The 14,013-nt window shown below is 36.2% G+C and overlaps 1 protein-coding gene across 6 annotated transcripts; it reads left to right on the top strand.

The window, feature by feature from the left end:
• Positions 1-1,342: 1,342 nt before the first annotated feature.
• Positions 1,343-13,280, top strand: LOC129877100 (phospholipid-transporting ATPase 1-like). 6 transcript variants are annotated; one of them, XM_055952582.1, is made up of 10 exons: positions 1,343-1,521; positions 1,867-4,078; positions 5,687-6,026; positions 6,298-7,087; positions 7,211-7,334; positions 7,546-7,765; positions 10,650-11,108; positions 11,212-11,512; positions 12,649-12,835; positions 13,125-13,280. In XM_055952582.1, exons 2-8 carry the CDS (start codon positions 2,248-2,250, stop codon positions 11,411-11,413), a joined length of 3,966 nt encoding a protein of 1,321 aa, XP_055808557.1. In that variant the 5' UTR covers positions 1,343-1,521; positions 1,867-2,247; the 3' UTR covers positions 11,414-11,512; positions 12,649-12,835; positions 13,125-13,280. The 6 variants fall into 6 exon arrangements, with proteins under 6 accessions (XP_055808557.1, XP_055808556.1, XP_055808554.1 ...); XM_055952581.1 differs by lacking the exon at positions 13,125-13,280 and having other exon boundaries at positions 11,212-11,508; positions 12,649-13,090; XM_055952579.1 differs by lacking the exon at positions 13,125-13,280 and having other exon boundaries at positions 12,649-13,090.
• Positions 13,281-14,013: the final 733 nt, after the last annotated feature.

The following is a 14,013-nucleotide window of genomic DNA, read 5'->3' as shown; positions in this document are numbered from 1 at the left end:
AATTTTTGATAAATAAGAATATCGAATAAAACATTTTATTTTTTGAATTAACTATCTGATATTTAGAATTGTCGTCCCGATTAACTCAAATTTATAGAGAATAGGACTCATTTTTAAAAAAATGAACCTACTATAAATTTCTTAATTATAAGAGCTCAAACTTGAAATCATATATCTTGATAATAAAATACATTACATAGTGATACATATTATTGAGTTAGTTAAGAGTTTAAAAGAGAATGTTAGGCTAATCTAAGATCAAACTGGGTACTAAAAATTAGTAATAATATATCTCTATTAAATTAAATGAAACAATTAATATAAAATTATAAATTAGATGAATGCAATGAGTACTTTTGTTATTCCAATCTATAAAAATATCCAAAAATAAACTATCCAACATAAAATGTTACTTTGCATATAACATAATTTATAATATTATACATTATATTTGAGAAAAAAAATATTATGCATAATATGTTTATGTCAATCTTGTATAAAAAATGTAATAATATATAAAAGATGTTATACATAAATGGTTAAATCAAATATATCATTATATAATATTTTATATAAAACTACGTGGCGTAATCTCCCCCCCCCTAAAAAATGACCGCTTTAATGCAAGCATTTTTTCGTTAAATAATTTTCATTGTATCAGGTAGGATTGCTTATCGGGTGAATCGGATGAATAATTTTACTTAACGGTTTGACTTATTGGATATCGATTTTTAAATTTACTAATCGGCTAGCTAATTCATAAGATATCAATTATCTGACGATTATCGAGCAGTGCATCGAATAACCTATAAGAAGTTCGTAGACTATTTGACAACGAGAAAGAACTTAAGTTGATATTGAAAATGTGGAATTGATTGAAGAAAATATATACTATACAAGCAAAAGTTAAGGATACACTCGCTTCAACTTGGTAACTCATATTTTTATAGAATTCCACACAACTAGAGCAAAAGACTCATGTCAATTGGCTATAAACTGAAAAATAAGTGTAAGTATATGGTAATTCTTAACGGGTTAACGATTTATCCGATAAGCCGTTAATTATAAAATTTTAATTCGTTCCTCAATCATTTATTGAATAATTCAATATCAATAAATCAATTTTGCGATTGATTTTTCGATTAAAATTCGATTTTGAACACCCTTACCGTAGGGAATAATCTAGCTGTTTTTTTTTTTAATTGGGTAAATAGTAGTAATATTAACTTCCAATAATTAAAAGATTTTCAAAACAAGAAAAAGAAAGAGAAGGGGTTAGAAGTTAAGAAAAGGTGTGAAAGAGATAAAGCAAATAATAAAAAAATAAAGTGTCACCGGTGGGGCAAAGAGGAGGGCAGAGACCGACGAGTTAAGAAAACCCAAATAAAGCCAATATTTCTGCTCTACCATTCTCTCTCTCTCTTCTTCCACGCTTTCTCTCTCCGGTCGATCTCCGTCTCCATCAACATTCTCCAAAACAAGATAATTTTGAAATTGCCTTTACTACAAATAGAAAAATAGGTAATTGTTTTTTGGCCCTTTTGTTTTGTTTTTTATTTGGTGAATTAAGCTGATCAGGTTTTATTCATCGCAATTCCTAGATCTGTCTTTCTTTTTTGTTTTTGGGTTAATTAGATCTGTTATCTTCACTATTCAATTGCATTGTTAGGAAATTTGCGTCTTAGTTAAGGCATATTGTTTCTATTTTTTTTTTCTTTCAATTATGTCCCTTTTTTGAGATCTAGTTTAATCACTGTTTATGTTTCTTCATTTGGCGGGTGGGTTTTCAATTATTTGGTGAATGCATCAACTTTCATGTGAATTTGTCAGTTTTTTGAATTTTTATCGCCTGAAGTTGAATTACAGGAAAAAAATCATCTTTTTTTGGTGGGGTTCTTTGGAATCTGCATTATCACAAGCGGTTTGAGGATTAAGCAAGAGATTCCATCACCTATTGGTGCAAAGTTTGAGCACAGCGCCTTGTTGGTGATTGTATTCTAGTTATAGATTGTTTGAGCATTTCAATGGGAAATTCAAGGTAAATAAGGATTTGTCCGTATTTTGTGCCTTTTTGATGTTCGTACTCCATGTGTTTGATACTGGAATAAAACGCAAGTTCAAGATTTTCAGCTACCAGGGGTTAAAAATAAGGTTTGGGAAGTCAATCTGTGGATAATTCAGGGATTTGAGATAATTTTGGGGTTTTAGTTTGATACTTTCCAATGCGATTTCATTGGAGGAGTATTTATGACTTCCGGCAAGCCATTGCTGTCACCATCTGAGCCTTCTTCTGCACCAAGCCCTCACCATCATAATAACTCATCATTGGGGATCTGCTCGTTGGGATGTCTTCCCCAGAATGCATCAGCTTCTGCTGATTTGGATGAGTCACCGAGGACCAATTTATGTGACTTAAAGGAGGAGGTGGACAAAGGTAATCAACAACTAGAAGATACATTGGGTGTAAAGAATTCTAGGCTACATTCTTCTACACTTGTGAGCGGAAATGGGACAGCTGAACTTTCATCAAAATACTCCTCACGGGAGAGGAAACGCCTTGTATCATGGGGTGGTACTGCAGACCATCCGCTCGAGCAAACGACCTTTGAAATATCCAGTGATTCTTCTAGGGTGGCTTCATCTGGAGCAGCGTCCACTCGGACATCATCCCAAAGACATCTTGATGAGTCGAGGGCTTCATCCCGTGGCCAGGATAAGCTAAACAAATCTCAGAGGCTTCTTCAAAAAAGTATGCAGCTGGAGAATGACTTGTTACACGGAAATAATGCTAGGTTGATTCATGTTAATGATCCAAAAAAGACCAACGATCAATTTGAGTTCACTGGAAATGAAATCCGAACTAGCAAATATACAATAATAAATTTCTTACCTAAAAATCTCTTCATTCAGTTCCACAGGGTTGCTTATTTATATTTTTTAGCAATTGCTGCTCTGAATCAGCTTCCACCTCTTGCAGTTTTTGGGAGAACTGTATCTCTCTTTCCTCTTCTTTTTGTGCTTTCTGTGACTGCTATAAAAGATGGTTATGAGGATTGGCGAAGACACAGGTCAGATAGGAATGAGAATAACCGGGAGGCTCTAGTACTTCAATTCGGCAAGTTTGAGTTAAAAAGATGGAAGAATATTAGGGTTGGTGAGGTTGTGAAAATCCTTGCTGATGAGACGATTCCTTGTGATATGGTGTTGTTAGGAACAAGTGATCCTAGTGGGATTGCTTATATCCAGACAATGAATTTAGATGGTGAATCAAACTTGAAGACAAGGTATGCTAGGCAAGAAACAACTTCATTAGTGAGTGAAGTGGAGACTTTTTCGGGAGTTATCAGATGTGAACAGCCTAACAGGAATATCTACGAGTTCACAGCCAACATGGAGTTGAACAGGCATAAGTTTCCACTCAGCCAATCAAATATTATCTTACGTGGTTGCCAGCTGAAGAACACAGAATGGGCAATGGGAGTGGCAGTTTATGCTGGTCAAGAGACTAAGGCTATGCTAAACAGTGCGGCATCTCCTTCCAAAAGAAGCAGGTTGGAGACCTACATGAATCGGGAAACACTTTGGTTGTCTGTTTTTCTTTTCGTCATGTGCTTGGCAGTAGCATCTGGGATGTGTGTATGGCTGAAAGAACACGAGAAGCAGCTTGATACCCTGCCTTATTACCGGAAAACTTACTCTGAAAAAGGAACACATCCTGGTAAACGGTATAGATATTATGGGATTCCTATGGAAACATTTTTTTCTTTTTTGAGTTCCGTCATAGTTTTCCAGATAATGATACCCATATCTCTTTACATCACGATGGAGTTAGTTCGCTTGGGACAGTCGTATTTCATGATTGGAGACAGGCACATGTATGATGGTAACAGTAATTCAAGGTTTCAGTGCAGATCCTTGAATATCAATGAGGATTTGGGTCAGATACGTTATATTTTTTCAGATAAAACAGGAACACTTACTGAAAATAAGATGGAATTTAAAAGAGCAAGTGTGTGGGGAAAAAATTATGGGAGAGCCCTTTCTGCTGCAGGTGCATCATTAGACACGGATTTTGGAGGTATGGATATCATACACAATGTACTTTTCAAACAGAATTTAAATCTTTTAACCTGTATTACTATTAGTATTATCAGACTATGTACAATCAATGATGTAGAATACTAGAAGTGTTTTACCTATTATGCATTGTGAAAAGAAATCGAAGTAACACATGCAACAAAAGAAGTAACGAGGAAGGAATAAGAGGTTATTTAAGACTTTAATATAGAAAAATGGAGAGTTTTTAATAACTAGAAGAAAGAAATAGGAGTCCAGAATGCAGTCTCTTTTTTATTGCTGTTGATGTTAGTTAGTCATTGATTTCACCACATAAGAAATGCCAAATGGCTAATGATTCATTCCTTGATGGTGCTGTCTTTTCTCAAGTAAGAGTTTGTATGGACATCTTTTTCAAGTTCAGATGCTTATTATAGTTCTTGATTGTGACCTCGCATTATGGAATGTACAAACTAGATGCTCTTTACTAAATAACAGGTTTGTAACTCCAGCTTCAAAACCCCCAATCTGCCAACAGTAATATCTGTATCTATTGCAGTCAGTTTGAGCCTTACTTGATGTGGTTCCTTCTTTTCCTTATATTTGAGTTCATTAGATATTAGGGAATGATCTCATTTTCAAATGCAATTGTACAAGCTATTCAAATCTTGTGTATGTGTCATACAAGTAATGGAACCAAAGGCTCCAATTAGTTGACTTGTGTAGCTAGAGATGATATTGTTCAGTGACTGATTTTCTTAAAAAAATAAAAGATCCAACTATCCTGATAATAAATTCTAATTTTGCATGAAAAAATAAAAATAATGAAACAACTGATTAAAAAACGAGAGACAAAAATCTTATCTATCTTTCTTTCATCTAGCACTCAAGGGTGTGACTTTTAGTGGTCATTTTGCCGGTCGAGAACCTGAGGAAGTGAAAGGTACTAGTGTTGGTTGAAGTTTTATGTGTAGGGTGTCAGACGAAGATGTAGACCACCTCCTTCTACATTGTTGGGTTGTCTCGAGGTTATGATGGAAAATTTTGGGATGGTTTGGGATCTCTTAGGTGATGCCAGACATGGTAAAGTGTTTAATGTTTAGTTGGTGTGTTGGGAAAAGAAAGGGAAGACACAAGGTTGGAGTATTGCCCCACTTTCATTTATGTTTGCTGTGTTTGGAAAGAGACAAATAGGAGAGCTTTTGAAGGTGTAGTGATGAATTTTGTTTAATTGAGGAGTAACCTCTTATCCCTTATTCTTTTTGGTGCAACCATGAGGTTCCTTGTTGAATAGACGATTGTTTGTCTTTTGCATAAAACCATGTTTTTTTTGGGTAGGTTTTCAACTTTTTTTGTTATACCTCTTGTATACTCGCGTTTTTTTACCTACATTTTAATGGAGTTTATTTACTTCATAAAAAAGATGCTTATTTATTTAATTATTGCTACTATTCAATTCAATGATATAGGCGTATAATAGGTAATTGTGCGCATGCATATCCTTGCAGATTAAATGATATTGAAGTGAGAACTGCATTACATTATGTGATGTTTCCTTTTGAGATTTCTCTTTTCCCTAGTTATGCTTGTGCTGCAGACTGGACAATTTCTTTTGTGATCTTTTGCGCAGAACCAACAGCTGTCCCTTCGAGTCGAAGAAAATTGAGGCTTAACTCAGAAATTCCAACTGATTCTGAACTTATGGAATTGTTACATATTGAGCTAGCCGGGGAAGAGAGGATTGCTGCACATGAGTTCTTTATGACATTGGCAGCATGTAATACCGTGATTCCTATTCTTACCCATAGTTCGTCTTTGGATGAAGTGCATGACACTGCTGGCACCATTGAGTATCAAGGTGAATCTCCTGACGAACAAGCACTAGTTGCTGCTGCTTCTGCATATGGATATACACTCTGTGAGCGGACATCTGGTCATATTGTGGTTGATGTCAATGGCGAGAAACTAAGGTAGTTGCTCTCACTCAAAATCTCTAATTTGGTGGTAGTTGCACATGGACGCTTTTTAGAACTTAACTAAATATTGTGGATTAGTCTAGTAGGTGTGATGTATTCTATCTATGACATTGATATGTTTCCAAAGCATAGTTTCTTCTCTCCTTAAATTTCACTTTTCTCTTCTTGCTTACTTTGTTTTATTTAGTTGTAAATAAATCTTTTTTCATGCAGTAATCTATGCTCCGTCCTTCACAATTGTGGACTGATTTATTGGTTGCTGCAGGTTGGATGTCTTGGGACTGCATGAGTTTGACAGTGTACGCAAAAGAATGTCTGTGGTTATCAGATTCCCAAGTGGTTCTGTAAAAGTTTTGGTCAAAGGGGCTGATACTACGATGTTTAGCATTTTAAGGAAAGACCACAAAAGCCACCACGATTTACAAAATGTTACTCTTAATCATTTGAATGAGTATTCATCTGAAGGTTTGCGGACTCTGGTTGTTGCTGCAAGGGATCTTACGGGAGAGGAACTGGAGGAGTGGCAATTCATGTATGAGGATGCTAGCACATCTTTGACTGACAGATCAGCAAAATTGCGCCAAACAGCATCTCTTATAGAATGCAACTTAACTTTACTAGGGGCCAGTGCAATTGAGGACAAACTACAAGAGGGCGTACCAGAAGCTATTGAGTCTCTGCGCCAAGCAGGAATGAAGGTTTGGGTTCTTACTGGGGATAAGCAAGAAACGGCAATTTCAATTGGTATGTCTTGCAAACTCTTGACCTCAGACATGCAGCGGATCATCATTAATGGCACTTCAGAAAATGAATGCAAGAGGTTATTGTTTGATGCTAAAATCAAATATAGGGTAAACCCTGCAAGTTGTTGTAGTCGAATCTCAACATGCCAGAGTGATGCAGAAAATGGCTATCACGGAGCTTCTGCTAGTATGAACTCAAGTAATTTGCCAGAGTCGCATGCAGGAGATGAAGGAGTTTCTGATGGACCGTTGGCACTCATAATTGATGGGAATAGTCTCGTATACATCTTAGAGAAAGATCTTGAGACCGAGGTATGAACCATATCTCCCTTCTAGGGCTTTATTGTGATAATATACATGTTGCGGGTATACTTTGCCTCTTTTTTTTTTTCTCTGTAGCTTGAGTCCTAATGTGTGATTGCAATCCTTCCACAGCTATTCGACCTTGCAACCTCATGTAGGGCTGTGATTTGCTGTCGTGTTGCTCCCTTGCAGAAGGCTGGAATTGTTGACCTAATAAAGAGCCGCACAGATGATATGACACTAGCCATAGGTGATGGTGAGTTAGCTACATCCGATGCCTTGTCTGTACAAGGGAAAACTTATGTCAGAACCTTGGCAATTCTATGATTTGTGCATAAAGTAATGAAGTCATTTTTTGGAGTCATATTTCAAGGTTTTTCATGTACATTGCCTTACTGTTTTTTGTGATGCATTTCATGGGATGATTTTCTGCATTTGTTTGCACCTAATTTTAAAAACTTGCTCAGGGGCTAATGATGTTTCAATGATCCAAATGGCGGATGTTGGTGTTGGATTATGTGGTCAAGAAGGGCGGCAAGCAGTGATGGCATCAGATTTTGCTATGGGACAGTTTCGGTTTCTGAAAAGATTGCTCCTTGTGCACGGACATTGGAATTATCAGCGAGTTGGTTATTTGGTTCTTTACAACTTCTACAGAAATGCTGTTTTTGTTTTCATGCTTTTCTGGTATTCTTCTTTTTCCTTCTGGCCTGCATTCTTTTATATGATATCTGGGCAACAACCTATACATCAAAATAACTTTTTTTTCATTAAGAAATAATTTTATTGGTGTGGGAGAACTCATGTATAAAACATTCTACCGAAATCAGGAGAACCTACATAATACATTAAGTTATTATCCACTGAGTTTGAACTCTCCGCCATAGCCCTCAGAGATGTCTCGGTTATTAACAAAACATCTCTTAAACAAGTGGAACATGTACATCTGGCTTGAGGAAGAGCTCATGGCTGATATTTCTTTTCTTTTTTATCCAAAACGCATCGCATGCCTGATCTGAACTAGTTTTCGTTTGTCTAATACCCATTTGTATATTTTCTTTATCAATAAGCCATATAATCTCTTTATAGGCTTTGTCTCTTGAGCATTTTAGTTGTCAAACGACTCAGATATAGGTGGTTCTATAAGTCTATATCGTCTTAGGTTAGACGATTGGTGGGTTAGAGAAGAGGGTCGATTGGCAGTTTTTAATAATCAAGGATGTATAATTCTGAAGTCTGCTGGGTTTGAAAGATGCTGCTGCTGTACATGTGTGGTAGAATCCAATATAATGGGGACTTTTGAGCAGAGATACTGAACCAAATGAGATTTTTATTGATGTTTTAATTGTGGGTCAAGTTTTGTCTGTCTGCTGATGCTATTTGGTGATACATGGTTGAAAGTTGTCTAATGTTTAGTTAGGATTTTGAGTTCTGCTGGATGAGAGTGGTACTTAATCTTTGCGTTGACTATAAATTGCTTCCTCCTTCGTGACTGAAAATTTATGGTGATGTGATGCTCTTTATTCTATTTGATTCTTTTTGGGGTCGAGATTGGTCATTGTCTCTTTGTTGAGATCTTTTCTAGTTTTAGTATTCTCTATAGAATTCATCTTTTATTTTAAATAGGTTCGGGAACATTGTCAATGCATAAAGCCAAGTTCTTCTACTAATAAGGGGAACTTTAAGTCTTTAACAGACTTTCATTTTTTTTAAAAAACTTCAACAGATGCTTGAACTGAAATCCAAAGAATACTAGTGTGGTGGAAATGTCTGTTGATATTGTCGATGCTATATGCTACGTATCAAAATATACGGAAATCAGTGATGGTACCAGTGGTGGAGCTGCAAAATATTCATATTATTGTACGGATTTGTGGATGTTAATGACAACTTTACTGATATTATACTTGGGACTGCTTGGGAAAAAACATTAAGGTAAAGATATCTAGCAGTCAGTAATTGGCTAGTTCAAGAAAAGGTCGAGCTATTGAAAGAGACAATATCTGAGGGGGGAAATTACAACAACATACTTATTGTAATCTCACAAGTGTGGGGTCTATGGAGGGTGTTGTGTACCCAGCCTTACCCCTACCTTGTGAAGGTAGAGAGACTGTTTCCGATAGACCCCCGACTCAAGTGAAGCATATAAAAATCACGTATGAAAAAGGAGATACAACAGCGAAGCAGTCATGCTGAACTTATTGGAGACGGGAACAATAGCAGCAACACACAATACCATAAGCAAAGCAAATTAAACAAGTAAAAATAAGATCAAAGAACAAGATAGTATGTGAGTAATAATAATAATACTCTCTACTAGTCTTCTACCCTTGTCCTTGATCTCATCCTCTTATCTTGTGTCATGTCCTCAGTAAGCTGCAAGCGTACCGTGTTCTGTCTAATCACTCTCCCCAATATTTCTTTGGCCTATCTCTACCTCTCTTCATACCCTCCATAGCCAACCTCTCGCACCTCCTCACCAGGGCATCTGTGCATCTCCTCTTCACATGCCCAAACCATTTCAGCCTCACTTCCATCATCTTGTCCACCATGGGAGCCACTCCCGCCTTGTCCCGAATATCTTAAAACTTGCATTATCTACTTACCCACATATTACAACATTTCCCTATTTTGCATGTAGGGAACCTTCTTGTTTGATAGGAAATAATGAAGGTTTCTTATGTGAAGCAAAAAAGGAGAGGATCGAAATAATATTTTAGTCCTGTAAATTAGAGAAACTATTCCTGTAAATTAGAGAAACTAAGTATAAGAAGATTATTGATGTTCAGTATAGCACTGTGGAAAGTGGTTATGGACTTGTCAGATTTTCATCCATTTGCTTAAAACTGCTGGCCTGAATCACTGTACAATGCAACATCAATGCCAAGAAAGCCAAGAAAAGAGGCTTTTCTTTGACAGTACTGTTTCGTGACCTAAGAAGGCAAAGGAAACTTTCACGATGAGTTTGCAGTTCATGTGTAAGGAGAGTGGAAAGCATATCGGTTATTTGCTTCTTTATTGTCACTCTTCTCAAAACATTGGGTCTACTCTCCAGATGGTTGATGTGAGTTGTGTGTGTTCATGCTGGTAGCATTGGCTTTGATTTGCATTTGAGGACAACGGAAATTAAACTGATTCATAAACTATGCTTGGTTAAAGGATGGGGGAGGGGAGACTGACTGGGTCTTCTTTAGGTGAAGCATTATCCTTCCCTTATGTTTAGTTTGACTGAAAATGAAGTAATAGAGATTTACCTACTCATCTCTGTGGAATCCTGTACTTTAGCATCATCAATAAATTTTACCAAGGAACTCTGCAAACTGGGATAGAGAGAGTGAGTTCTTCCCTTCGTAAGTTGTGCCTTCAACATATTTTTGCTATGCTGAGGACGCATTCTTAATATTTATATTCTACATTGTGAATACCTGAGTTTGATTTATCAAAACCGCAAGTGTTGTCATGCATTTTCCTCTTCTTTTAAGTGTTGTCAAATTCTCGTGTTTGATGATGCAACACTAAAGTAATAATGCATTTGTCATCTGACTATATTCCTGTACTTGGTAATTTTTAGGTACATATTGTATGCAGCCTTTTCTACAACATCTGCGTTGACAGATTGGAGTAGTGTGTTCTATTCTCTCATCTATACTTCCATACCTACTTTAGTTGTTGGTATTCTGGACAAGGACTTAAGTCATAAGACACTACTGAAGTATCCAAAACTCTATGCTGCTGGCTATAGACAGGAGAGTTACAACATGAAACTCTTCTGGGTCACAATGCTTGATACAGTGTGGCAGAGTCTTGTACTCTTTTATGTACCATTGTTCATCTATGATCAGAGTGATATTGATATATGGAGTATAGGTAGCTTATGGACAATCGCTGTTGTGATCCTCGTAAACATGCACTTGGCCATGGACGTACAACGGTGGTTGATATTTACTCATATGGCAATATGGGGGTCAATTATTATCACATATGGTTGCTTGGTGGTGCTGGACTTAATACCTGTCTTCCCCAATTATAAGTTAGTATTTCCTTGTGAATTCCAATAATATTGGGTCTAAGCCTTTTTAAAGTTATTGAGGTCTATGGCATGGTACTAACTTATTTCTTTTATCTTCTTGCAGTACAATCTTTCAATTGGCAAAATCGCCTACATACTGGCTCTCAATTTTGCTTATTATAGTTTTGGCTTTGCTTCCTCGCTTTATTGTCAAAGTTATAAACCAAAGTTTCCGCCCTTCAGACATCCAGATAGCTAGAGAAGCAGAGATTCTGAAGAAAAATCACAGCTATATTATGTCTAAGCCAGATCATGATACAAGCTAGTGCCTCCTGTTTATGTTGTCAATCACCCTATTTTCGTGTAGCTCCTTGAGTTTCCCTATACTTTGGCTTCCTATGGCATGCAGGATTAGAAGTAGGTAGGTAAGTCATTTACTCCTGTATAATGTTAATTTTTTTTTGTCTGTCCATCTTTCTGTATCATGCCTAGATATCCCCCTTTTTTTGAGTAGGAAGTAAATAATAACTCTACCTCCATTAGGATTTTTTTCCCCAGTGTTTCATTAGCTTTCTGTATTCACTATCATCTGGTTATTATAGATAGTATCAGAGTGAAAATAACAGTTAGAAAGAGGTCGGCAATGAAACAGTTAGAAGTATCTGCTAAGTAATGCTAAAAATTACCAATGCCATCTCTGTGATTCCTGGCATAGACATGCTACCCTTTTTCAAATTATGTCTGAAATGAAACCAGAAAAGTGAGTCAGTAGTGTTGAAAATGTAATGGGATGAAGAAGTTGGTACTAACTTCAATTATATGGATGCAAAATCTGTATGGCACAGGTTTTACTTTTGCTCTGTTGGTGCTTGGGGAAGGGGGAGGCTGAGGAGAGTGAAGAAAGCATGCAATCTGTGATATCAACTGTTAAGTGTTCCACATTAGTTGAGGAAATGAGCTGTTGCGTCTTTATATGAATTTAGGCAATCCTCACCTCATCATGAAGCTAGCTCGAGTGCGACCCGGTTTCAGTTTCTTAACATAGTATTGGGTTTAGACCCATCCAAATTGTTGGTTTATCCAGTGTTGGCCCCTCATGCTATTGTTGCCCGTGCACTAGATGTCTAGGCCTGGGCGTGCTGGGAGGGGAAGGTGTTATGTATCCCACATTGATCGAGACTGAGAGAATGGATTGTTGTCTTCTTATATGGTTTGAGACAATTCTCATTTCACGAGTGAACTTTTGTGGTTGAGTTAGGTCCAAGTTCCCTTTTTCTTAATATCAACAATTGCAACAATTCCATCGTTAGAAAATTGAACCAAAATCCGTCATGTTGGTTGTGATATGTGCTGTAGAATATCTCCATATAATGCATTTGTGCCATTTTTTGGCATGTTTCGCTGTAGCTTGTGGGACGATCTGAGATTTCTTTGGTTGCTTCATACGTTGCACCTTACACCTTCTATGAAAAGGCTTGTCTCGATGGAAGATTTTGTTTCAAACTTTTGTAGTACTGACTACTGAGTGGAACATGCTTATGATATCTTATAAATGCTTCAGATGAGCTACCCCAACTCAATGTCATCAGGTGAAATCGGCGACGATGTGAAAGGGAAATGGTGTCACCATGTAACAAAAGAAAGGGAAGCAAGGGTTAACTCAGAGCTAAGTTTGTCGAGAGTTGAAGAACAGCAGAAGAAAACAATCTGTGGTTGAGAGCGACGGGAGACATGAAGGTTTTTGAATGGTTGGTTTTTGTTATTTGTTGTTGATAACACTGTTGGGCTTGTTTTCCAAGAAGTGAAAAAAATGATAGGCTGCTTGTTAGGTATTCAGCATAATTCCCACATAAAGGAAGAGGAGAGAAGAGGAGAGAAATACAAGTGTATCATAGTTTACCTGTAAAGATTGAGGTTTCTTATCCTTGCTCTTTGTAACAAATTAAAGGAAAAATTCTTGATTCATGAACATATGTGATTTCGAAAATCTGTTTACCCCCCTATGTGAAATAATTGTTTTTTTTATATGTTGAGCAGGGTCGGTTTAACGATATCTTGTGGTCTTCAAGCTAAATTTCAGTAAGAAGCCTTGAACTTATTCAACGAAATTCATATATACCTTTATTTAGAATTCTTTCATCTAGCTTTTTGAGAACAAATTTGTATTTATTGTTCATATATATTTTTATTTAACAGTTCTATTTTATATTATCTTATTCAGGCAAATTGTGTAAACTTGAAATGATGAAAAATCGTCTTAAAAATGAATCCATTTGGAGGAAATAAAAGGGGGGAAATATGAATGTATTATTTAGTGAGATAAAAACTACTCATAATTTCTTCATTCCTTTGAACTTTGAACGTCTCAATCAAATTCCAAAAATTTAGAAGTATAAAACTTGAAACAGTAGTATTATGTAAATCAATGTTTTACGTACCCATTCGCCTATTTAGTTTATTAATACACTCCTGCTGTTTGTACACATATGTGCGTAAATATATTATATATATATATACTATTTATATGTTGTATACAAATATAGTAAACTAAATATTTCGAAGGCATTGAGTTTTACTTTTTCATATATATATATATGCGCGCGCACACTAGTAATACCATGGAGTGATTTAAACTGTGAAAAAAAGCACAAAAATCGTGTATTTGAGAAAGAGATCTACCTCTTGATAACTTAAAATCATTAATTGGAAAAAGAAAAGATTTGAAATTCAAAAATGGATTAATGGAGATACCTGTGGAGATATTTATGGCGTAAAACAAGGAGCAAAAAGTCGTGGATGAGGGTTGAGAGTGATGTATCCAGAAAAGTGAGAGATATTGAGAAAAAGAGAAATTTCTGTAATTTTTTGAAATGACAAGGAATAATATAAAATGGGATAAAAAAAGGATATGTAGTTAATTTACTAC

This window comes from Solanum dulcamara, chromosome 12 (genome assembly GCF_947179165.1).
Source record: "Solanum dulcamara chromosome 12, daSolDulc1.2, whole genome shotgun sequence".
NCBI lineage: Eukaryota > Viridiplantae > Streptophyta > Magnoliopsida > Solanales > Solanaceae > Solanum > Solanum dulcamara.
Note: the sequence above shows the minus strand (reverse complement) of the source record. Positions and strands in the feature narration are given on the sequence as shown.